The following is a 26,823-nucleotide window of genomic DNA, read 5'->3' on the forward strand; positions in this document are numbered from 1 at the left end:
TTGCTGCATCGCTAATACATCGCTGGTGAGCTGTCAAACAGGCAGGCTCACCAGCGATGAGGGGAGCAGCGATATCGTGGAAAGAATCGTTCCACGATGTCCTGCTCCCGTTACCAGCCTGCTGCAAGCAGGAGCAGGCTGGTAACTATGGTAAACATCGGGTTACTAAGTGCGCGTGTGCCCCTAGTAACCCGCTGTTTACCATGGATACCACTCTGCTACGGTGGCGGGAGCCTCCGCGCACCGTAGCAGAGTGGTATCCATGGTAAACAGCGGGTTACTAAGTGCGCGCGTGCCCCTAGTAACCCGATATTTACCATGGTTACCAGCCAGATCGTTGGTCCCGCTGGTCACACACAGCGATGTGTGCTGGCCAGCGGGAGGCCAACGACCAAAAAATGGTCCAGGACACTTTGCAGCGATCAGCGACCTCACAGCAGGGGCTTGATCGTTGCAAAGTGTCACACATAGCGACATCGCTGGTGAGGTCGCTGGTGAGTCACCAAAACCGTGACTCAGCAGCGATCTCGCTATGTGAGACGGGGGCTTTAGACTTCAAAACAGCATTTTTCTGGGACGCCAAGATGAATAATATCTATTAGTAATCTGAGGTACAGTATATGATCGCCTCTAAAGTGTGACTCCTGAATACAAAATGTACGTGCTGTTTATGCCTACGATAAAACACTTGAGCTCTTTTCTCTGGAACATTAAGTCCTGACATTCAATGAACAAGTTTTGAGTTGTGCCATATTATATGAAAAAAAGGGGGAATGGAAGAGAGAAAGGTTAAGAGAAAAGAGGAAGTATAGACGGTAGATAGTAACGTCTACCGCTCAGTGTCTAAGAAGTATAGATAATGAATATATCAAAACACCAGGAAATTGCGAAACAAGCAGATCCCAATGCAAGTCCCTAACTGGGGGTTGTCTTTACAGGCGCAAGTCAAACTTTCAGTTCTAGGATTCCTATTAGGGGGAACCATGGAATATAAAGCAAGTAATGTAATACAAAATTTGAACATCCAAAAAGGAGAGAGAGAGATGTAGTAGAGATAATGCTGATGTATAAAAAACATCGCCCTCAATAAATAACGGCCAAAGATTTAGCTGTTATTGCAAAATACTGTATCTTTATTAAACAAAGTACAACATGTAATATATAACAGTAAAAAACAAATACTGTGTTTTTTATACATCAGCATTATCTCTACTACATCTCTCTCTCTCCTTTTTGGATGTTCAAATTTTGATTGCGAGCTCTTCTTATAGGTTTATAAAGTAATGTAATACAGCCTGATATTACAGTAGTATCATGTGAACTCAACTTATATGCCGGTCTAAGATCTTATATGAACTTAGACATTCTATATAGTGGAAGAGTGGCACCTAATGCTCTATTTAGATATATCTAATTACATGCTTAAAGAAATAAGTAAGCATCTGCAAACTGTCTCTCATCAGGGAAGACAAGATTCATTTCTGGAGCTCATAAGATTGGCAGGTTCCTCTCCCATCTGGCTGCATCACCATCAAGTTCCTGATCCATTGAACACCTTCTGTGACGTGCTGGAACTCTCTGTGGCAATGGTGGAGCAGGTGGCCAGTCAGGTATATGGAATGTCCAGGGCATCACAAATAGGTCTCATGTTGCTTGGATCTTTGAAAATATACAGCTGGAATGGGTACCCCCAGGAGTACATCAGGCCATTTTCCCGGATGGCATCAAGTAGTGGTTTCAATACCCTTCTTTTAGCAAGTGTCATTCAGGATAGATATGTGAGCAATTATATGCATTTCCATTGAAATCACCAGGACCCAACTCCTCTGCTTTCCTCATAATGGCCTCTTTTACATTGAAAAAATGTATGCGACAGATAATGTCCCTTGGATGCTCAGGATCTGGGCCATGATTGCCTATTGTACGGTGCGCCTTTTTCAATCTCCACCTCCTTATCAATAGGATCACCAAGGATATTATTGAATAATGATCGCAGTGTAAGCATAATCACTTGTGCATTGATGCTTTCAGGTATACCCCTTATCCAGATATTATTGTGATTTTCTTGATCAGGTGGTTGATTTACTGGCTGTGAAGATCCAGTGTTAGTTTCTGAGCATTATGATGGCCTCTAACTTGGACAATATTATCCTCTAATCTCTGTACCTTGTCAGTAAGCTGTGACAGGATAGAAGTGAGGGGACGTATTTCAGTATCGTATGTGGTCTCCAGCCTCTGAATATATTGCTCCATATCTTCTTTAGTAGGGATAGACGCAATCTGATATACAAATAAGTTATGTTGTTCCCCATATCAGAATAACCTGTGGCTGGGGGGTAAATGTCCCTGTGAAGCATGCGCTGCTCAGTATGTGCTTTGGTGAGAGTACATGGAGATTTGTGGAGCTGTTTTCTTGTGAGGCCTACATTAAGAGAGAAGTTGGTGCAGGACTGACAGGCTGGAGCTGTCTGGCATCATGAGGGTTAAGACTGCTTCTTTTTCCACGCTGAGGTGAGGCAGTAATGGCTCCAGAGCAGGAAGATAAGACCTTCCATAAGAAACGCTGAATACCAGACATGCTGACAGAGGTGGAGGACCTCAGATTAACCTCTGATCTCTTCTTTCTTTCCCATATCGAAAGTCATGTTTGAGGCTGTAAATTGCTTATAATTCCCACAAGAACACGGTCTGAAGAGAGTGCTTTCAGTGTGTGCATTCTCTTGGTGCTATGTCCAGGCCATGTCCTTGCTGTTGATGTTCAATACGTCTAAAGATGGCGTTGATTGGGAGCAGGATTGTGTGATGTAACAATCTTGTGTGATGTAACAATCTTGTGTGATCCTTACGGAAACGCGAGTTGTGACACCCATGGAACGGCGCCAGAACAGGAAGTGCGTATGAGTGTTTTTATTTTAACAAGGCCAAAGATGAGGAATGAGAAGGAGTTGTCCTAGTAGTGGACAACCCCTTTATGAAGATACAATTTTCGGTTAAAAATGAAAAAGGCTTCTCCCCTGTGTGACTTCTCTGAAGTTTGTTAAGAGTTTATTTCCGTGTAAAACATTTCCCACATTAAGAACATGAAAATGGCTTCTCGTCTGTGTGAGTTCTCTGGTGACTAAAAAGTGATGATTTCTTCACAAAACATTTCCCACATTCTGAACAGGAAAAAGGCTTCTCCCCTGTGTGAGTTCTCTGGTGCTTAACCAAATCTGATTTATCTTTAAAACATTTGCCACATTCTGAACAGGAAAAAGGCTTCTCCCCTGTGTGAGTTCTCTTGTGCTTAACCAAATCTGATTTCCAGCTAAAACATTTTCCACATTCTGAACAGGAAAAAGGCTTCTCCCCTGTGTGAGTTCTCTGGTGATTAACCAAAACTGATTGCTGGATAAAACATTTCCCACATTCTGAACAGGAAAAAGGTTTCTCCCCTGTGTGAATTCTCTTGTGCTTAACCAAAATTGATTTCCAGCTAAAACATTTCCCACATTCTGAACAGGAAAAAGGTTTCTCCCCTGTGTGGGTTCTCTGGTGCTTAACCAAAATTGATTTCAAGCTAAAACATTTTCCACATTCTGAACAGAAAAAAGGCTTCTCCCCTGTGTGAGTCCTCTGGTGTATAACCAAATCTGTTTTCCGGCTAAAACATTTTCCACATTCTGAACAGGAAAAAGGCATCTCCCCTGTGTGAATTCTCTGGTGCTTAACCAAATCTGATTTATCTTTAAAACATTTGCCACATTCTGAACAGGAAAAAGGCTTCTCCCCTGTGTGAGTTCTCTTGTGCTTAACCAAATCTGATTTCCAGACAAAACATTTTCCACATTCTGAACAGGAAAAAGGCTTCTCCTCTGTGTGAGTTCTCTTGTGCGTAACCAAAACTGATTTCTGGATAAAACATTTCCCACATTCTGAACAGGAAAAAGGTTTCTCCCCTGTGTGAATTCTCTTGTGCTTAACCAAAATTGATTTCCAGCTAAAACATTTCCCACATTCTGAACAGGAAAAAGGTTTCTCCCCTGTGTGGGTTCTCTGGTGCTTAACCAAAATTGATTTCAAGCTAAAACATTTTCCACATTCTGAACAGAAAAAAGGCTTCTCCCCTGTGTGAGTCCTCTGGTGTATAACCAAATCTGTTTTCAAGCTAAAACATTTTCCACATTCTGAACAGGAAAAAGGCATCTCCCCTGTGTGAATTCTCTGGTGCTTAACCAAACCTGATTTCCAGCTAAAACATTCTCCACATTCTGAACAGGAAAAAGGCTTCTCCCCTGTGTGAATTCTCTGGTGCTTAACCAAATCTGATTTCCAGCTAAAACATTTTCCACATTCTGAACAGGAAAAAGGCTTCTCCCCTGTGTGAGTTCTCTGGTGATTAACCAAATCTGATTTCTGGTTAAAACATTTCCCACATTCTGAACAGGAAAAAGGCTTCTCCCCTGTGTGATTTCTCTTGTGCCCAACCAAATCTGATTTCCGTCTAAAACATTTTCCACATTCTGAACAGGAAAAAGGCTTCTCCCCTGTGTGAGTTCTCTGATGTCTGATAAAACTTGATTTCGCGGTAAAACATTTTCCACATTCTGAACAGGAAAAAGGCTTCTCCCCTGTGTGAGTTCTCTGATGTCTCATAAAATTTGATTTCAATGTAAAACATTTCCCACATTCTGAGCATGAAAAAGGCTTCTCCCCTGTGTGAGTTCTCTGATGTTTGATAAGAGTTGATTTCTCTGTAAAACATTTTCCACTTTCTGAACAAGAAAATGGCTTCTCCTCTTTGTGACTTCTCTGGTGATTAACAAGATCTGATTTCTGTTTAAAAAATTTCCCACACTTGAAACAAAAAAATGTATTCTCTGCTGTGTGAATGCTTTGATCTTTAAGAAAAGACTTTTCGAGGGAAAAACTATTTCCATATTCTGAACATGAAAATGGCTTTTTTGCTTTAGGAGCAATTTGTTTTTTAATGCTTATTTTGTGACTCTGATTTTCCTTAGTAGTTGGTAATGAATCAGAAGACAGGACCTGTTTCAAATGATCAGATGACAGATCTTTCCTGTGAAGGGATGATGGTATATCTGGAGTAATGGTATTCACTTCAGTTGTATCCTGTGGGATCTCAAGATCGTCTGATTTAAAAATTGAAGATGTCAGCTGTCCCTCTGATCTCCTGGTACAGTCATCTGTCAAGAATAAAACCAATTATTATTTATGAATAACATATCCTTAAAATTTATATTGTTGAATATTTCTACTTAAACTCTCCGTAAAAATGTACATTATGTAAAAGTATCATTATTTACCAAGAAAACATCACAGAAAAATCAGCCTTACCAACACCAAATCAGATAACAAATGCATTAGCATTTTAGTGTTGGTTGGGTGTACTGGTGTCTGTCCATGTGGGGTGCACTTATATAGTGCTGGGCAGCCCTCCTGATCTAATAGTATGGGCATCATTAGGCTAAGCCAGACACTGTGCATCACACCTACCTGTGTGACTGGCATCCTATGCAAGCTTCATCTGTGTGCATCTTTAATACTAGGCAACCACACCCTCCATGAATTGGTAGGTTTGTGAGTGGTTGCTCCATCAGTAATTTGCACCTGCCGCTGCCCCCACCTTTATCATGGGGGTCTGCGGCATCCTGCTAGTGCATTTGTTATATGATTTGTGTTGGTAAGGCTGTATCTTTTTCTGTGATTTTTTTTTTATTTTGCCCTATGTTAGCCGTCATTATTCACAAAGACAATAACAGTTCACAGTCTAATAGAAAACCTCATAGGATGAACCAGTGGATCGTAGTGTTCAACTGTTTGTTAATTCTGCCTCCCAAATATGGAATAAAAAGCCACCAAACAATGTTATGTAGGCAAAAATAATATCAATAAAAACTTCTACTCATCTCACAAAAAACAAGTCCCCACTCAGGTCCATCATTTGTCAATGGAAAACCAGAGGTTTCCACATTATTAGTGGCTCAAAGGCTTTTGAAAAGCAACATGGCTTCCATAAACCAATCCAGCAATATCCACTCTCCCAAAGTCAAATCTCCCCCTCGCTTCTGAGCCTTGCAGTGCGCCCAAACCACACTCAGCATCCATGTATTTGACATTACTATAGTGAGAAGAACCCACTTAATTGATGGTGTGTGTCTCCTGGATCACAATCTGGGCACAATGTGTTGGGTAATGAAATTATATATTTGTAATTTTCACTCTCCATCATCCACTGCGTGCTAATTTCCGGAAAGCGCCTGTGGAGTCAAAATAGTCACTACTCCTATAGATTATTTCACTGAGGGTTATAATTTCCAAAATGGAGTCACTTTATGGGGATTTCTACTGCTCTGGTTTTCTGCAATTTGGTCACATTAGGGCTTCTGCAAATGGTGGGTCCCATCTCCTCTGGGATCTGCTCCTGCGACGTCTGCTTCTCTCACCAAGAGCCGTCTTATTCATCCGGCAGGCGGCGCTGGTGATGGAGGAGACGTCAGAATCAGAAGCTCTGGGCGGCGCAGGCTCTGTCCAGCCACTAAGATTAGGGTGCCTGGGACCAGTAGTACCATCCAGTCTGGCAGTTTGGGTGTGTGTGCTGTCCAGCTGGAGTAATCTGCTCCCTGCTTCAGCCAACTGGAAAGCACCACACCCTACTAAAGCTGGAAGCATATTGCCGGAAGCTGCCAGATACAGCCTTGTTCTCCTCTGGTTCAGTCCTCTGTGCTCAGCTCCCGGCTTGTGTATTTGTGTCCTGTTGTGACCTCGGCCCGTTTACTAACTACTTTTGTGTGATTTTGTATTTTCTCTGACCTCCATGTTCTGACCCGGCTATCTGACTATTTTTCTTGCCATCTCACACCACAGAACAACAGGTAACACTGTGGCCCAATCTTAGGGGGTCTCTGTCTAAGTCCAAATACATGTAGAGGGGTTAAAGGATGATGAGCAAGGCAAACCCTGGGATCTGGAAAATGGAGTAGATAGTGCCAAGCCTGTTTGTGGTGGCCATCTTTTGAGCTGCCAGGTGACAATGAACAGTGTCCCCAATACATTGTATCTGCACACTATCCCAGCAAAATCTGCATTCAAATAGCTAAATGTCGCTCCTTCCCTTCTTAACCTGCCATGTGCCCAGACAGCAGTGTACAACTGTATATAGGGGACTGTCAGATTCAAGAGAAGTTGGAAAATAATTTGTAAGGTCCATTTGTTTCCTATTATCCTTTGTGAAGAATTCCAAAGTTATCACCACATAAAGTGACACACGTCAGATTTTAAAAATGGGTCCAGATAGGAACACAAAACTGGCTGCAGGAAGGGGTTAAATCAGAGTATTTTGGGCACTAACTACTGTAGTCAAAACTGTGAGCATAGACAATAACACATCTACTGAAATGATCAAACTCAACAGTCTCCATCAGTGAGTAGTGAGTAACTAGTGGTGAAACCTCTCTGTGGTAATTAGAGTATGGGGCTCGGTGGCTCTTGGCAATCTAAACCATCGTAAGGACCAATATTTTCTGTCAGATGAGTTTCAAGAAGAAATATCAGATGTTCAAAGAGAACTTTTTATAATAGTGCAGAGATGAGGCGTCTTAAATTTAGCTTAGAGATATATCATGGCACAGGTGTAATGCTATTTTTGTTTAGTTTATCACAGTTCTGTTTGAAGTTAGTCAGTTTTAAAAGAAATTGAAAAGTCAGAATAAAGGGAGACTCTGCTGTTATTGTACAGAAATTCACACTTGGCCCTTACTGCACATTTAATGTTGTCGATCATAAAAGTGAAGTTTGGCCAGAAAGACTGGACCTGGTCTTGTAGGGACCATATGAGCACATTCAGCAGCACAGAAGGCAGAGAAGGTAGATTCAACCAATAAGATATCAGGGCCCTAGCAAGCCAACAGCATCATTACCCTCCGCTTTCGTCATAATATTTTTCTTCAAGTGATTTTCTGGCTTTGTGATTTACAGATCTGGGCAGGTAACGTCTCCTAATCACAGGGAGTAGGTGGATCCTCCAGGTTGTAAGTTCTATGGAAAAGGGTTTTAAATGCCCAAAATCATTTGAATATTTTTGGATGGAGGAGAATGTTGTGGTCTAGAGGCAAAATGGTGATCACACGATTGTGATACGGCTGGACTACACCACCGATAAAGCAGCCACAGCCGGTGACTGAGAAGAATCTGTGACGTCTCTGCATTTAGTGGTTACTACTCACCTGGGTAGTCAAATGTAGGAATCTCCTCTTTACACCACTCATTACCCCTCACATATGTCTCTGTAGTATTAATATGGGTCAGATCTTCACCCTGAAACAAATATTGTAAAAGTCACAAACAGATGAGAAGTCACATCTATGATCAGCTCTAATCCTGCCATCTCCACCGTTCTCATTACACAAGTAGAAAACATATAATACTGGTGGATAAAACAAGACTGAACACAAGACCTTCACAGTCGTCTACACATCATAGGGGAGATCTCATGACACCTTCTCTCCATCTACCTGATGATCCTGAGGAACATTGGGATCTTCTTGTTTACAGTCATGTGGAAGAAGAGGACGGGGACATCTCTCTGGTGTTGTCCTCTTACTGGATAGATCTGGAGGAAACACATACAGGGACTGAATTCATTCTTTACATACAGATAATTATAGGCCGTGTGTATTTAGTCCTGTCTATTACCTGGTGATGTGAGGGGCTGGGGAACCTTCATCATGACGTCTTTGTACAAATCTTTGTGTCCTTCTAAATACTCCCACTCCTCCATGGAGAAATAGACAGTGACATCCTGACATCTTATAGGAACCTGACACATACAATGATACAGTCATCCCCCCGATCCTTTCATAGCGGTATTGTATAATGTCCCAGCATTCCCAGCAGTGTCACCTCTCCAGTCAGCAGCTCAATCATCTTGTAGGTGAGTTCTATGATCTTCTGGTCATTGATGTCCTCATGTATGAAGGGGTGAGATGGAGGCCCTGTGATTGGGCTCAGGGGTCTTTCCCATCCCTCAGACACATGGACCTGACAGCGCTCACTAGAGGTCTTCTTCACTACTGTGTAATCCTGGTTATGGAGAGACGTATAAATAAATCTCACTACAGACATTTCCAGAGTCCTCACCTCTCCAGTTCTGTCCATCTGTTATTCCCATAGATAAGAATGATGTAATGTGACGTCATCAGAATCTCTCACCTCTCCAGTAAGACGGAAGAGGATTTCTAGGGTGAGGTGTAATATCCTCTCTGCCATCTTGTCTCTATTCATATCCATCTTTGATGGGTCCATAAGGAAAATTCTCTTAAATAGAAGATCTTCACTGAGATGATCTGATATTGTACGGACCTGAATGAGAAGATGATGAGCTGATGTAACATCATAAAAATCCTGGGTAATAATACAATTACTGGAGATAATAAGGGGAAACATATGAGGACATATATTATTTTACAGTATTTAGTTTTCTTCTTTACATCTAGTAATAAAACCTATATATTTTAGGCCACAGACAGCAAGCAGTTCCTTCCTTGGAGTCTGTAGCTGAACACGTTTCTCAAAGACTCATCTTCCATAAAGCTAATTCTCGTCTTATTTACCGACACTGCAATCGGCATTAGCAATACTGCAGGAGATATTTTCATGTGACATGAGAAATAACTACTTCATGAAGAGGACAACATCTTCATCTTCTACTACGGCTCTTGAAACATATTTAGCCAGAGTTCATCACTGACTACATCTCCACCGGCCGTCTATATGAATGTTTCCAGTCTTCCCTAGACTGTAATCTTCTATCAAGTTAGATCTCATGTCTTAACAGAAAAAAGGCATCTCCCCTGTGTGAGTTCTCTTGTGCTCAACCAAACCTGATTTCCGGCTAAAACATTTCCCACATTCTGAACAAGAATAAGGCTTCTCCCCTGTGTGAGTTCTCTGATGTCTGATAAAACTTGATTTCTCTGTAAAACATTTTCCACTTTCAGAACAAGAAAATGGCTTCTCCTCTGTGTGACTTCTCTGGTGATTAACAAGATTTGATTTCTGGTTAAAAAATTTCCCACACTTGAAACAAAAAAATCTATTTTCTGCGGTGTGAATGCTTTGATATTTAAGAAAAAACTTTTCGAGGGAAAAACTATTTCCATATTCTGAACGTGAAAATGGCTTCTTTGCTTTAGGAGCAGTTTGTTCTTTAATGCTTATTTTGTGACTTTGATTTTCCTTAGTAGTCGGTAATGAATCAGAAGACAGAACCTGTTTCAAATGATCAGATGACAGATCTTTGCTGTGAAGGGATGATGGTATATCTGGAGTAATGGCATTCACTTCAATTGTATCTTGTGTGATCTCAAGATCATCTGATTTAAAAATTGAAGATGTCAGCTGTCCCTCTGATGTCCTAGTACAGTCATCTGCCAAGAATAAAACCAATAATTATTTATGAGTAACATATCCTTAAAATTTATATTGTTGAATATTTTTACTTAAACTCTCCGTAAAAATGTACTTTATGTAAAAAAGAGATTTTTGTGTACTCACCGTAAAATCTCTTTCTCTTAGCCTCTAATTGGGGGACACAGGACCTTGGGTGTTATGCTGCTGTCCACTATGTATAATCTGAAAAAGATTAAGCGTGGCTCCTCCTCTGCAGTATACACCCCTGGACGGCATCAGCCTTCTCCAGTTTGTGCAAAAGCAGTAGGAGGAACGTAACATGGATAACATAACCATGCCTATAAGAAGGCAACTATGTACGAGCTCAAAGGAAAAACAATATGAGAACTCAACATAACAACGGCCCAGAACGGACAACAGGGTGGGAGCTGTGTCCCCCAATTAGAGGCTAAGACAAAGAGATTTTACGGTAAGTACACAAAAATCTCCTTTACTCTGTCGCCTCATTGGGGGACACAGGAGCTTGGGACGTCCCAAAGCAATCCCTGGGTGGGAAGCAATGGACGAATATTGTGTAGACGGTCGCCGCCTGCAGAACACGTCTGCCCAGGCTCGCGTCTACTGAGGACTGGGTATGAACCCTGTAGTGTTTGTTAAACATGTGTAGGCTAGTCCAGGTGGCTGCCTTACACACTTGTTGTGCTGAAGCCTGGTGCCAAATGGCCCAGGAGGCCCCTACCGCACGTGTGCCATAATACCAGCTGGAAGAGGAAAATTTTTGAGGCGGTAGACCTCTTGTATGGTGGATTTGATCCACCTGCCAAGGGTAGCTTTGGAAGCTGGCAGACCCTTGCTGCCGCCTTCCAGAAGAAGGAAAAGAGAATCAGACTTCCAGAAGGGCGCAGTCCTAGACACATAGATACGCAATGCCCTGACAAGGTCAAGCGTATGCAGAGCCTTCTCCACTCTATGAACCGGGACCGGACAGAAGGATGGCAGTGAAATTTCCTCATTGAGGTGGAAGTTGGACACAACCTTCGGGAGGAAGGATGGGACCGTACGGAGGACTACCTTGTCCTGGTGAAAAGCCAGGGAGGCCGTCTGCTGGAGAGTGCTGTCAGTTCAGACACCCTGCGTAGCGAGGTGATTGCCACCAGGAAAACCACTTTCTGGGATAGAAGGCGGAGTGGGACTTCCCTATGGGGTTCAAAGGGTGTTTCCTGCAATGCTGTCAGCACCAGGTTGAGGTCCCACGTTTCTAGTGGTCGTCTGTAGGGGGGAACCAATCAGGAAACCCCCAGAAGAAATGTCCTTACTTGCGGCTTGTTAGCGATGCACCTCTGAAAAAGCACTGAGAGAGCTGACACCTGGCTCTTAAGGGAGGCCAGGGACAGTCTGGCCTCCAGACCCGATTGGAGAAACCCAAGTACCCTGGGGAGGGAATAAGGGAATGGGATCTGGCCACTAGAGATTCGCAACAGGTAAAGAAGGCTTTCCAGGTACAGTAATAAATCTTAGCAGAGGTTGGCTTCCGTGCCCTGAACATGGTTCCAATGACGTCCGGCGAGAACCCTGACTGGGTTAGAACCCAGGTCTCAATGGCCACGCCGTCAAATTGAGGGCCCCTGAGTTCTGGTGGTAGAACGGGCCTTGTGACAGAAGATCGGGGTGGTCGGGGAGACGCCAGGGGACATCTGCTGTGAGCTGTACAATGTCAGTGTACCATGTACGTCTGAGCCAGTCCGGTGTGATTAGGATGGTTGGAACTCCCTTTTACTTGATCTTCCTCACCACTCTGGATATCAGGGGAAGAGGTGGAAAAATGTACAGGAACTGGAACTGGGTCCAGTCCTGGACCAGGGCGTCCGCTCCTAGCGCCTGCGGGTCGTGTGTTCTGGCCATGAAGTTGGAGACCTTGGCATTGAAGTGGGATGCCATTAGGTCCACGTCCGGAGTCCCCCAGCGATGGCAGATCTGTCAAAAAACTTCGGGATGGAGAGACCACTCTCCCGAGTCCATTCCTTGCCGGCTGAGGAAGTCTGCTTCCCAGTTGTCCACACCCGGAATGTGGACCGCAGAGAGAACTGAACCTGTGTCTTCCACCCAGTGGAGAATGTGTGTCACTTCTCGCATCGCCTGGGCACTGCGGGTCCCCCCTTGGTGATTCACATATGCCACAGCCGTGCCGTTGTCCGACTGTATTCTGATGTGAGAGGCTGCCAGTAAGTGATGGAAGGCTCTCAATGCCAGGAGGATGGCACGAATTTCCAAGATGTTGATGGGCATGGTCGCTTCCACTGGGGACTACTTGCCCTGTGCTCTGTGGTGTAGGAGTACCGCACCCCAACCCGTCAGGCTCGCGTCGGTGGTCAGAACCTTCCATTGACCAGTGAGAAAGGATTTCCCCTTTGTTAGTGAGGTTGGGTTGAGCCACCAGTGGAGGGACCTCTTGGTTGACGACGTCAGCTGGAACTCCCTGTCAAGAGAAAGAGGGTTCCTGTCCCATGACTTGAGGATGGCTAGTTGGAGAGGCCTGAGGTGAAGCTGGGCAAATGGGACCGCTTCTATTGCCGCCACCATCCTGCTAAGGACTCTCATGGCAAACCGGAGAGATCAAGGGGGTTTGCTGAGGAGGGTGCGAACTCCTAGACACAGAGGCAGTGCCTTGTCCTTGGGAAGGAGCACTAGACCCCTGAAGGTGTTGAATAGCATTCCCAGGAAGGTCAGAGACTGACTCGGGGTTGGTGATGACTTTTGTAGGTTGACTAACCAGCCCAGGCGACTCAGAGTGTCCATTGTGATTGAGACACTGAGCTCGCAGTCCTTGAAGGTGGAAGCCTTGATAAGGAGATCGTCCAGGTATGGAATGACTACTATGCCTCTGGAGTGCAGGACGTCCATGGTGGCTGCCATGACTTTGGTAAACACTATGGGAGCCGTGGCGAGTCCGAATGGGAGAGCCACGAACTGGTAGTGGTCCTGGTCGATTGCGAACTTGAGAACTCTCTGATGGGCAGGTGCAATTGGTATATGCAGGTATGCGTCTTGTATGTCTATGGAAGCGAGAAATTCTCCCTTTTCCATAGACGCAATGATGGACCGAAGGGACTTCATGCGGAAGTGACGTACCCGTACATATTTGTTGAGCTGCTTTAGGTTCAGTATGGGCCGTACACCGCCTCCTTTATTGGGGACTACGAATAAATTGGAGTAGAACCCTCGGAAGCGCTCGGCCGCGGGGACTGGTACTATGACTCCTGCTTGAAGAAGAGAGAAGACCGCTTGGCGGAAGGCACGAGCCTTGTGTGGCGGTTTTGGGGGAACAGAAATAAAGAGTCTGTTTGGTGGGTTGGAAGTGAACTCTATCTTGTATCCCGAAGACACTAGTTCCCTGACCCACCTGTCTTCTGTAATAGGCAGCCATACTTGATGAAAGAGCAAAAGTCAGCCACCTACAGGTGGGGTGTCTTTCAGCGTCAGTGAGTCATGATGAGGAGAAGGTCTGAGGTTTTCCTCCTTTGGACTTTGACTGGCCTGCTTTTGACTGCCAGGTCTTGTCCGACTTTTGCGTCAGCCACGAGTTGTCCCTGCGTGGGAGGCGGTTGCTATTTTGTGCTGGCCGTGAGGCGGACCAGCCAGAAGAGTTCCGAAAGGATCGGAATCAAGTTTGGTTATGCTTATTGTAAGTGCGTTTGGGTTTCAGTTGGGGGAGGAGAGGTACTCTTACCCCTGGTGGCGTTGGATATCATCGTGTCCAACTGATCACCAAAAAGTCGACCACTGCAGTACGGGAGGTGCGTAAAGGACTTCTTTGAGGCTGCGTCTGCTTTCCATTCCCGCAGCCAGAGGATACGCCGAATCGTGATGTCGTTTGATGCTATCCCCGCTGCACCCCTTGCATAATCCAGAGCTGCATGAAGCATGTAATCAGCTACAACTGCTATTTGAACCGCTTGGTCCGACAGCTCAGGAACAGATACTGGGAGGCCAGCTTGTAAATTTTGGGCCCAAGCCAGGATGGCCTTGGCAACCCAAACTGAAGCGAACGCGGGAGCCAGGGAGGCCCCTGCAGCCTCGAAAATTGAACGAGCCATGCGTTCTACCTGCCGGTCTGCTGCGTCCCTGAGGATTGAGCTATCTGGCAGTGAAAGGAGTGACTGTGCTGCTAGCCTAGAGACTGGGGGATCCACTTTGGGTGGATCTGTCCATTCCTTGGTGGTCTCCTGTGGGAAGGGGTACCGCGCTTCCAGATATTTCCGATTGGTAAACTTCTTCTCAGGCTGTGAGAACTGCTTTTTAAGGATCGACTTAAGCTCTGGGTGGTCAAAGAAGACCTTAGGCGGCTTCAGAACTCCTTCAAAGGAAATCTTGTGTTGTGGTGCCTCCAGGGGCGGATCAGAAATGTCCAGCACCTGATGGATGGACGAGATTACGTCCTCAACTAGCGCTCTATTGCTAGGGGGAATTGGGATCAGGGACCCTTCAGTTTCCTTGTCTGAGTCGGAATCACAGATGCCTTCTGAATTCTGTGTATCGCTAAGGCGTCTCCTGCTGGGTGAACCGGGGTGGAGGACTTCTCTGGTCAGGGATCGCTGCGGAGAACTGTATTGTTTGTCCCTGGTAGGGGACGGTCTAGATGATCTGGAACTACGGTATGTCTCCCTAGAAGGGGATGACTGTGTGCTATGGGATGACGCAGATGAACATGACCTGTGGGTCCGCTTGCGTCCTGACCTGGATGTGCCTGGGTCGACATGTCCCTGAGTCGAGCTTTCCCTTTGCTGGGTAAAGTTCATAGCCAAGGCATGACTCTGCAGAGCCTGAAGCAATGTGGAAGTTAGGTTATCTATAGACTGTGTCATAGATTGCGACATCTGAGTGACCCATTCCAACGTGGCATTAGACACCGAAGCATTGGAAGGGGCTTCTTGGGGCTCTGGCACAGTAGTCTGGATGCAGTCCTGGTAGTGCGGATACATGCTGCCGCTGGGGAGAGTATTGCTGCAGGCTGTACAGAGTGCATAATAGCAGTCCTGCCTGGTTCTCTTGGACCTTGACCCCGGCATAGTGCACTGGGGTGGCTATGCAGAGGGCCCTACAGGTCAGGCTATGCAGAGGAGCCTATAAGGAATAATGGATTCACAGTCGAGGAAGAACTCCAGCTGTGATCTTATCCCACCAGTGTGCCCTTAGGTCCAGAGCCAAAGATCCGCAGTCCTGTGCCCCCCAGAGACTGGCTGTGTCCCTTATTCTGCAGCAGATAATGGCCGCTGGAGTAAAGTTAAGAAAGAAGGGGGGCGGAGAGCTGAAAGGGCGGCAGAACTGTGTAAAATCGCGCCCTTTCAGTCTCGATCTGCCCCCTCTATGACACTGTAAAGTGTAATATTTGTCATTTGGGGGGCGGGCCGGGGAGAGGAGGTGGCGGCTTCGGCTAGGCCGAAGTCGCGGCCTAAATTGGGTGCCTGATGCCCAAAGGGACTCCAGGCCGGCGCAGAAGTCCGGGAGGGGGGCTGGATCTGAACCAGACCTCACCGGATTTAAAGGCAGGGTAGCGGTGGGGTAGAAGCGAAAGGGGGGGGGGGCCCTGTGAACGTGTGAAGAGTCCCCGTGAGGCACCATAGAACTGGTGCTGCCGCAGAAACAGGGCGCAGGAAGGCCTGTGCCTCTGTTGTATCATGCCTGCCTGCGCTTCCCCGGCCCCAACAGGAGCCCGCAGTAGGGCTGGGGTCCTTGGTGCCTGTACAGGCCCTACCCGAGGCGTTTCAACCTAATACCCCCAGGGGGGGATTAGGGAGGTTGGCTGTCACCATCAGGGGGCTATATCCTCGCCTCGACCTCAACCCAGAAACCGAAAGGAACTGGGGAAGGAGGGGGGTCTCGACTTCGAACCAGCACACGAGGGGCTGGGGAAGAAGTGACATGGGGAATAGCCATCTCGACTTCAACCGTGCACCCTGTATCAAGGGGCCGAGGAAGGAGCCATGCCGGGAGTCTCGCACTAGACCCACTTTTCTTCATCTGTAATCCCATCAGTGAAAACGGAGTAAAGGTTTTACGTGTGCCTCCTATGCGACACTAAGCAAAAACTGGAGAAGGCTGATGCCTTTCAGGGGTGTATACTGCAGAGGAGGAGCCACGGTTAATCTTTTCCAGATTATGCATAGTGTCGCCTCCTAGTGGACAGCAGCATAACACACAAGGTCCTGTGTTCCCCAATGAGGTGACAGAGTAAGTATCATTATTTAACAAGAAAACATATCACAGAAAAAAATCAGCCTTACCAACACCAAATCAGATAACAAATGCACTAGCATTTTAGTGTTGGTTGGGTGTACTGGGGTGTCTGTCCATGTGGGGTGCACTTATATAGTGCTGGGCAGCCCTCCTGATCTAATAGTATGGGCATCATCACTATCCTAAGCCAGACACTGTGCATCACACCTACCTGTGTGACTGGCATCCTATGCAAGCTTCATCTGTGTGCATCTTTAATACTAGGCAACCACCCCCTCCATGAATTGGTAGGTTTGTGAGTGGTTGCTCCACCAGTATTTTGCACCTGCGCTGCCCCCACCTTTATCATGGGGGTCTGCGGCATCCTGCTAGTGCATTTGTTATATGATTTGGTGTTAGTAAGGCTGTATCTTTTTCTGTGATTTTTTTTAAATTTTGCCCTATGTTAGCCGTCATTATTCACCAAGACAATAACAGTTCACAGTCTAATAGAAAACCTCATAGGATGAACCAGTGGATCGTAGTGTTCAACTGTTAATTCTGCCTCCCAAATGTGGAATAAAAAGCCACCAAACAATGTTATGTAGGCAAAAATAATATTAATAAAAACTTCTACTCATCTCACAAAAAACAAGTCCCCACTCAGGTCCATCATCTGTCAATGGAAAACCAGAGGCTTCCACATTATTAGTGGCTTAAAGGCTTTTGAAAAGCAACATGGCTTCCATAAACCAATCCAGCAATATCCGCTCTACCAAAGTCAAATCTCCCCTCACTTCTGAGCCTTGCAGTGTGCCCAAACCACATTTAGCATCCATGTATTTGGCATTACTATAGTGAGAAGAACCCACTTAATTGATGGTGTGTGTCTCCTGGATCACAATCTGGGCACTATGTGTTGGGTAATGAAATTATATATTTGTAATTTTCACTCTCCATCATCCACTGCGTGCTAATTTCCGGAAAGTGACTGTGGAGTCAAAATAGTCACTACTCCTATAGATTATTTCACTGAGGGTTATAATTTCCAAAATGGACTCACTTTATGGGGATTTCTACTGCTCTGGTTTTCTGACATTTTGTCATATTAGGGCTTCTGTAAATGGTGTGTCCCATCTCCTCTGGGATCTGCTCCTGCGATATCTGCTTCTCTCACCAGGAGCCGCCTTATTCATCCTGCAGGCGGCGCTGGTGATGGAGGAGACGTCAGAACCAGAAGCTCTGGGTGGTGCAGGCTCTGTCCAGCCAGTAAGATTAGGGTGCCTGGGACCTGTAGTACCATCCAGTCTGGCAGTATGAGTGTGTGTGCTGTCCAGCTGGAGTAATCTGCTCCCTGCTTCAGCCAACTGGAAAGCACCACACCCTACTAAAGCTGGAAGCATATTGCCGGAAGCTGCCAGATACAGCCTTGTTCTCCTCTGGTTCAGTCCTCTGTGCTCAGCTAACAGCTTTTCTCTGACCTCCATGTTCTGACCCGGCTATCTGACTATTGTTCTTGCCATCTCACACCACAGAACATTAGGTAACACTGTGGCCCAGGCTTAGGGGGTCTCTGTCTAAGTCCAAATCCATGTAGAGGTGTTAAAGGATGATGAGCAAGGCAAACCCTGGGATCTGGAAAATGGAGTAGATAGTGCCAAGCCTATTTGTGGTGGCCATCTTTTGAGCTGCCAGGTGACAATGAACAGTGTCCCCAATACATTGTGTCTGCACACTATCCCAGCAAGATCTGCATTCAAATAGCTAAATGTCGCTCCTTCCCTTCTTAACCTGCCATGTGCCCAGATAGTAGGATACAACCGTATATAGGGTATTGTCGGATTCAAGAAAAGGTGGAAAATAATTTGTAAGGTCCATCTGTTTCTTATTATCCTTTGTGAAGAATTCCAAAGTTGTCACCACATAAAGTGACACATGTCAGATTTAAAAAATGGGCCCTGGATAGGAACACAAAACTGGCTGCAGGAAGAGGTTAAATCAGAGTATTTTGGGCACTAACTACTGTAGTCAAAAACTGTGAGTATAGACAATAACACATCTACTGAAATAATCAATCTCAGCAGTCTTCATCAGTAAGTAGTGAGTAACTAGTGGCGAAACCTCTCTGGGATAATTAGAGTATGGGGCTCGGTGGCTCTTGGCATCTAAACTATCTTAAGGGACAATATTTTCTGTCAGATGAGTTTCAAGAAGAAATATCAGATGTTCAAAGAGAACTTTTTATAATAGTGCAGAGATGAGGCGTCTTAAATTTAGCTTAGAGATATATCATGTCACAGGTGTAATGTTATTTTTGTTTAGTTTATCACAATCTGGTTTGAAGTTAGTCAGTTTTAAAAGAAATTGAAAAGTCAGGATAAAGGGAAACTCTGTTGTTATTGTACAGAAATTCACACTTGGCCTCACTGCACATTTAATGTTGTCGATCATAACGGTGAAGTTTGGCCAGAAAGACTGGACCTGGTCTTGTAGGGACCATATGAGCACATTCAGCAGCACAGAAGGGAGAGAAGGTAGATTCATCCAATAAGATATCAGGGATCTAGGAAGCCAACAGCATCATTACCCTCCACTTTCTCTTACAGACCCATCATAATATTTTTTTAAGTGATTTTCTGGCTTTGTGATTTACAGATCTGGGCAGGTAATGTCTCCTAATCACAGGGAGTAGGTAGATCCTCCAGGTTGTAAGTTCTATGGAAAAGGGTTTCAATGCCCAAAATCATTTGAACAGTTTTGGGTGGAAGAGAATGTTGTGGTATAGAGGCAAAATGGTGATTACACGATTGTGATACAGCCGGACTACACAACCGATAAAGCAGCCACAGCCGGTGACTGAGAAGAATCTGTGACTTCTCTGCATTTAGTGGTCACTACTCACCTGGGTAGTCATATGTAGGAATCTCCTCTTTACACCGCTCATCACCCCTCACATATGTCTCTGTAGTATCAATATGGGTCAGATCTTCACCCTGAAACAAATATTGTAAAAGTCACAAACAGATGAGAAGTCACATCTATAATCAACTCTAATCCTGCCATCTCCACCGTTCTCATTACACAAGTATAAAACATATAATACTGGTGGATAAAACAAGACTGAGCACAAGACCTTCACAGCCGTCTACACATCATAGGGGAGATCTCATGACATCTTCTCTCCATCTACCTGATGATCCTGAGGAACATTGGGATCTTCTTGTTTACAGTCCTGTGGAAGAAAAGGACGGGGACATCTCTCTGGTGTTGTCCTCTTACTGGATAAATCTGGAAGAATCACATACAGGGACGGAATTTATTCTTTACATACAGATAATTATAGGCCGTGTGTATTTAGTCCTGTCTATTACCTGGTGATGTGAGGGACTGGGGAACCTCCATCATGACGTCTTTGTACAAATCTTTGTGTCCTTCTAAATACTCCCACTCCTCCATGGAGAAATAGACGGCGACATCCTGACATCTTATGGGAACCTGACACATACAATGATACAGTCATCCCCCCGATCCCTTCATAGAGTTACTGTATAATGTCCCAGCATTCCCAGCAGTGTCACCTCTCCAGTCAGAAGCTCAATCATCTCGTAGGTGAGTTCTAGGATCTTCTGATCATTGATGTTCTCATGTATCAGGGGGTGAGATGGAGCCCCAGTGATTGGGCTCAGAGGTCTTCCCCATCCCTCAGACACAGGGGCCTGACTGCGCTCACTAGAGGTCTTCTTCACTACTGTGTAACCCTGGTTATGGAAAGACACATTAATAACTCTCACTCCAGACATTTCCAGAGTTCTCACCTCTCCAGTTCTGTCCATCTGTTATTCCCATAGATAAGAATGATGTAATGTGACGTCATCAGAATCTCTCACCTCTCCAGTAAGACGGAAGAGGATCTCTAGGGTGAGGTTTAATATCCTCTCTGCCATCTTGTCTCTATTCATATTCATCTTTGATGGGTCCATAAGGAAAATTCTCTTAAGTAGAAGATCTTCACTGAGAGGATCTGAAATTGTGTAATAATACAATTACTGGAGATAATAAGGGGAAACATATGAGGAGATATATTATTTTACAGTATTTAGTTTTCTGCTTTACATCTAGTAATAAAACCTATATATTTTATGCCACAGACAGCAAGCAGTTTCTTCCTTGGAGTCTGTAGCTGAATACGTTTCTCATAGACTCATCTTCCATAAAGCTAATTCTCGTCTCATTTACCGACACTGCAATCAGCATTAGCAATACTGCAGGAGATATTCATTACACGTGACATGAGAAATAACTACTTCATGAGGAGGACGACGACATCTTCATCTTCTACTACGGCTCTAGAAACATATTTAGCCAGAGTTCTTCACTGACTACATCTCCACCGGCCGTCTATATGAATGTTTCCCGTCTTCCCCGGACTGTAATCTTCTATCACGTTAGATCTCATGTCTGATTCACACACAGAAGTTTGATACATGGTAAGGTTTTTAATATTAAACAGTGTAGGACTATGCCGAATGGGTTCATTTTACCATGGTGGGATAGCTTTCATGCTCAAAAACAGTGTTACTAAGAATCCTATTTTATTTAAATGCACTTTTGGTTTTTATTTATTTACAGCAGGGTTTATGATCATTTTTCTTCTTATAGGTTTTTTTCTGATTTATGGCCATGCATTTATGTGCTGCATGGATACCAACTTAAACCAAGCTCAAATTCTGTGTTTTTTCACGGGCACCATAGTGGCCCTGTGGGCTGCTGCTATGGATGATACACCCCTAACTATCCAACTATCATATGGTAAAAATCTCATAGTTCCTGGATTCATTAGTATCTGCACGAAGAATGGGGCTAAGTGAGTATTTATTAAAGGGAATCCACTCCACCGACTACCCCACGGCCAGCAAGCATCAGAATCTTCACTGAATAAAAAGCCATTTCTCAGCAAACAGACCTCTAATATGAGGCATACAGGTATGTATAGATTCACATTTCTATCACCTGTATGCCCATATTAGAGGTCAGATAAGTCCCAGGGGGTGACAGATTCCCTTTCATCAGCCGTGGGGTAATCATAAAACCAGATAAGTATCAAGGTATTCTAAGGTGGTTAATGGTTGTGTAGTCAATGGGAGGCATGTGTCACAGAAATGGCTGGTCTCTGTGATGTAACCCGGAGTGTTTCTCTAGGGCACATAAGCACTAAGAGGATCGTTTGGTGCATCTGGGAGCCGGGTTACGGGTAGCTAGGAGTGAATGGGCGAGTCCAGCTACCCACATACCGCTCCTCTGGGTGTGGTTAACAGCCTATAAAATGAAGGCTGTTGTTTGGCACATGGTCTGTGTGTTTGGAGGGAGAAGGCCTCCTGTGTATGTTTGTCTTCAGACCAAGCCAGGACACTAAAGGCTATTTTCTTTTCTGTTTGGCTTCTGGGTTTATGAAGCAATAAACCCACATGAACTTTTAAAGGAACATGCCTCCTGTTTTCCTCCTGTCACACCCAAGTGAGTAAAACCTCCACAATTAGTGTTAGACTTGCGGGCAGCGTTCCCAGCAGAGACGTGTGACTGCTACAGGATGGACTGCAAGCCCTGGGTGAAGTCTGTCGCAAGCCAGCAAGCATCGCCAGACAAAATGGAGGACCTGCTGAAACACCAGGTCCAGTCGCAGCAGCATCAACAGGAGACCAACAGGCTGTAGTTACAGCAGATCCAGCAGCACTAGCAGGAACAACATCAGCAGATGCAGCTTCTGGCAACCGCCATCCAGGGCAGGATGAGCGCTCCAACCCCAGGTCCGACTGATGACTCCCATGTCCGGAAGGCGGTATGACGGGCTTTGCAGAAAATGACCCTGGGGGGGATGACGTTGAGACCTTCCTGATGGTGTTTCAAAGGGTCATCGAGAGGGAGAAATTTCCACAAGAGCAGTGGGCAGAGGTACTGTTGCCATACTTGACTTCGAGAGCCCCAGAATTACGCATAGTAGGTGTACTATGATTTAGCTTTGCAGGATGCCAAAGAGTATGGCAAGCTAAAAAGTGAGATTCTCGCACCCTTGGGGTTGACAATGACTATCAGGGCACAGCGGGTTCTTATCACCGGAACAAACCACCTCCGTCCCAAATGTTTGACCTGCTGCACCTGGTCCAGAAGTGGCGCAGCCAGAGGCCTCAATGCCTGCGCAGTTGGTAGAGTGGGTGGTGATGGACTGGTTTGTGCACTCCCTGCCGAGGCCCATACAGTCTTGGGTTGCCCAGGGTGATCCCCGGTATGCGGATGAACTGGTCGGACTGATCGAGAGATACCAGGGTGTTGAAGGTTCCTTGGGAAGGCAGCCCACTACATACTGGAGTTCCCAACAGGGGGTGGAGGCCCAAAAGGTGGTGGGACTTCCAAGGTCCAAATGGACGAGGGAGGTGGTGCCCAAGGTCCATACAGGTGATGTTGTTTGCTGGAGGTGCCCCGGCCCAGGCCATATAGCTGCCCATTGTCCCCTGACCCTTGAGCCGTTGGACTGCAGCATAGGACAACGTTGTTCATATTATGCTTATCCGGCCTACAGTGTGAACTGTCCACCCAGCGAGGGGCCACAAGCATGTCACGTGAAGGTGAACAGATGGGAGGTAACGGCACTGCTAGACTCCGGGAGCCTGGTGACCCTTATGAGGGTCACCCTTCCTCTCCAAATTATCCCGGGGAAAAAAGTCGGCGTTCAGTGCATTCATGGTGATGCTAAAGACTACCCTACAGGCCAGAGTGGACATTGAAATGGCCCACGGTACAGAGTCCCACGAGGTCGGCGTCGTTCAGGACTTGTTGCACCCTATTATTATAGGCTGGGACTTTTGCTTGTTTTGGGATCTGTGGGGGAAGGGTTCTGGGTTCGCTGGCTCAGATAAGAAAAAAATTAACCCTAATGAGGTATCACCACACCCAGAGTCAGACAGGTTTCCTTTTTGTGTCCTTGTGGGGGATGAGGAGGTAGTGCCCCATGAGTCTGCCATTCCAGAGTTAGGGGTGACCAGCGAGAATTTTGGGTCTGCCCAACATAGGGACCTAACTCTGAAGGAAGCCTTTAATAATGTCACTATTATAAATGGGGTTGCACAGGAGTCGGGGGCTGACACAAGGTTTCCCCATTTTATGATGAGTAAGGAGTTGTTGTACCGGGTCAAGAAAGTGAGGGAGGAGAGTGTGGAGCAGTTAATAGTGCTGGGCCCTTTTACACGGAAGGTGTTGGACATGGCCCATTCACATGTCTTGGGGGGACATCTGGGAGTTGAAAAAACGCAGGAACGGATCGTGCATAGGTTCTATTGGTGAACATTGGACATAATTTCAAAAAACATCACAGTAAAAGATAATACCTTACCAACACCAGGTCAGATTGCCAATGCACTGCAGGATGCAGCAATCCTACATAATAAAGGCAGGGCCAGCACATGTGCAAAATACTGAAGCAGACAGCCACTCACTAACCTACCAAATTCATGGAGGGGGTGGCTGTGTAGTATTATACATGCACACCGATGGATTCTGCATAGGGCGGGCGCCAGTCACGCAGATATGTGTGATGCACAGTGCAAAAAAATGTGCAAAAAAGATGAAAAATAGTGTACAAGATAAATACACCACATGATAAATACCCCACCAGGCCTCTTTAGTGTTGGCTGGGTGAATTGGGGCATATGTCTTGTGGGCTTGCATGTATATAGTGCTTGGCAGCCCGTCTAATCAAATAGTATGGGCGTCATCAATAGGCTGCAAGCCAGACAATGTGCATCACACATATCTGTGTGACTGGCGCCCTATGCAGACTCCATTGGTGTGCATGTATAATACTACACAGCCACCCCCTCCATGAAATAGTAGATTAGTGAGTGGCTGTATGCATCAGTATTTTGCACATGTGCTGGCCCCGCCTTTATCATTGAGGCTTGCCGCATCCTGCAGTGCATTGGTAATCTGACCTGGTGTTGGTAAGGCATTATCTATTAGGGTATGTGCCCTCGATGAGAAACAAACTGGCCAAATGCATAATATAAGACGAACCCTGGAGCTGAAAACAATGAATCAGACACCAGGTTCATATTGCCTACTCGTTGATCAGATGCAAAAAAGGAGAACAAAGAGAGCAATATGGCAAAACAGACAGCAATTTTATTCAAAAATACATTAACAAAGTGTTAAAAGTCATATGGAGATAACACAGCAATGAGGTAAAAAGAGGTGCCAGAACTAAGGCATCTCCTGGAGATCATACAGTGGGATATCCGACCCTGGCAGGTACATCTAACAGGAGGACAAGGAGTCCAGATATGGGTGCATAGATAGATCAATTAAAAACCCTCCATTGAGAGGGAAACAGCCCCATTGTGGGGCGGGAAATCCAATACAGTCAGTAAAACAGTATATTGAGTCTAATGCAATAATTAGTGACTGACAAATAAAAAATGCACCCATATCAGGCACCAATATATAGTAGATTGCAGTGTCCAGGATGCACCTAGAGTCTAGTACATGGCACTCACCCAAGCAAGCAGAAGGGGAGAAACCTGAGTATAGAAAAGTCGGCCAGATCCCAGGGGAGCCACAGAAAGTGCAGGTAGTAAAGGACGCGCCCCGACGCGCGTTTCGCTTCTTCTTTCTCAAGAGGCGCCGTCACGTGCCCACGATGCAGAAATGCTCCGGATTTTTTTCTGAGTGTTTCGACATCTCCCTGGCAGAAAAAACGCATGTGGATTGTACGGAAGTGAAGCGTTCTTCACATGCATTTCCCCAAGCGGGTTGTCAAGCGCTTTCCAAGCCATTTTAGCATCACTTGGAAAGTGCTTGACAACTTGGTCACACTATATAAATACATGCAACCGGCATGGATTTATATAGGGTGACCGAAAGAATGGTAAAAAATAAATATATACTTACCTTCTGATGGCCCCCGGTGTCTTTATCCGATGCGTCCTGGCTTGCCGGCAGCTTGCGGTAGACTAAAGGACCTGCCGACGTCAGCGGTCGCGTGACCCATCACATGACTAATTGACGTCATGGCAGGTCCTTTTCAGACCATCGCGAGCTACCGGCAAGAGGAGAAGCATTGCTAAGGACACCGGGGGCCATCAGAAGGTAAGTATAATGTATATTTTTTATTTTATTCTTTTTTTTTTACAGGTTCTATGGTACCCGGGTCCGGAGGAGAGTCTCCTCTTCTCCAAACCTGGGTACCATCCGCACATTGAAACGCCTGGATTGCGCATCTGCAGATGCTATGATGCGGATTCCATGCGTTCCAATGTAAGTCAATGGCGGCGAAAATGCCGCGCTAATGCAAAATAATTGGTAGTGTTGCGGATTTTTCCGCAATGATAATCCGCAGCGGAAATTTCCGCAGCATGTGCACAGCACATGGGATTATCATTGGGGAACATGGCAGACCTTCTACCAAGCGTTTTTTAAGCACTTCTGCAGCGGAATTGCCGCTGCGGAAGCGCTTAAAAAACGGATAGTGGGCATACAGCCTTACTGTGATGTTTTTTGAAATTATGTCCAATGTTCACCATTTTTAATGTTTAGTGTTAGGACTTGCAAGTATGAGGACCCTTGACGTTTGGGTTGCGAGCTTGTGTATTTTGGCCAAAATATCGACCAATACCTCATGTGGTGTATTTATCTTCTACACTATTTTTCATCTTTTTTGCACATTTTTTTTGCAGGATGCAGCCAGGCCTCTTTAGTGTTGGCTGGGTGAATTGGGGCGTCTGTCTTGTGGGGGTGCACGTATATAGTGCTGGGCAGCCCGCCTGATCTAATAGTATGGGCGTCATCAACAAGCTGAAAGCCAGAAACTGTGCATCGCAAATATCTGTGTGACTGGCGCCCTATGCAGACTCCATCGGTGTGCATGTATAATACTACACAGCCACCCCCTCCATGAATTGGTAGGTTAGTGAGTGGCTGTCTGCATCAGTATTTTGCACATGTGCTGGCCCCGCCTTTGTCATGGAGGCTTGCTGCATCTGGTGTTGGTAAGGCATTATCTTTTACAAAGGTTCTATTGGCCCGGGAAATATTTAAGTATTGCAGGTCTTGCCCTACGTGCCAGTTAACCGCCCCCACCTCTCACTTTTGAAGTCCCCTCGTGCCATTGCCCATTATTGAAGTGCCGTTCGAGAGAATTCCTATGGACTTGGT

At 45.6% G+C, this 26,823-nt stretch overlaps 1 protein-coding gene across 1 annotated transcript in view; it reads right to left on the reverse strand.

The window, feature by feature from the left end:
* Window positions 1–305: 305 nt before the first annotated feature.
* LOC141212743 (uncharacterized) overlaps window positions 306–26,823 on the reverse strand; it is a 40,727-nt gene continuing 14,209 nt past the window's right edge. The window contains exons 2-7 of the mRNA XM_073665052.1: window positions 20,511–20,644; window positions 20,202–20,381; window positions 19,995–20,118; window positions 8,514–8,611; window positions 8,226–8,316; window positions 306–5,186 (exon numbers count right to left, since the gene is read on the reverse strand). Coding sequence (XP_073521153.1) covers window positions 3,073–5,186; window positions 8,226–8,316; window positions 8,514–8,611; window positions 19,995–20,118; window positions 20,202–20,381; window positions 20,511–20,603 — 2,700 coding nt within the window. The 5' untranslated portion in view covers window positions 20,604–20,644 and the 3' untranslated portion in view covers window positions 306–3,072. The remainder of the gene's footprint in view (window positions 5,187–8,225; window positions 8,317–8,513; window positions 8,612–19,994; window positions 20,119–20,201; window positions 20,382–20,510; window positions 20,645–26,823) is intronic.

This window comes from Phyllobates terribilis, unplaced genomic scaffold (assembly GCF_046119375.1).
Source record: "Phyllobates terribilis strain yellow unplaced genomic scaffold, ASM4611937v1 Scaffold_183__1_contigs__length_3771566, whole genome shotgun sequence".
Classification (NCBI taxonomy): domain Eukaryota; kingdom Metazoa; phylum Chordata; class Amphibia; order Anura; family Dendrobatidae; genus Phyllobates; species Phyllobates terribilis.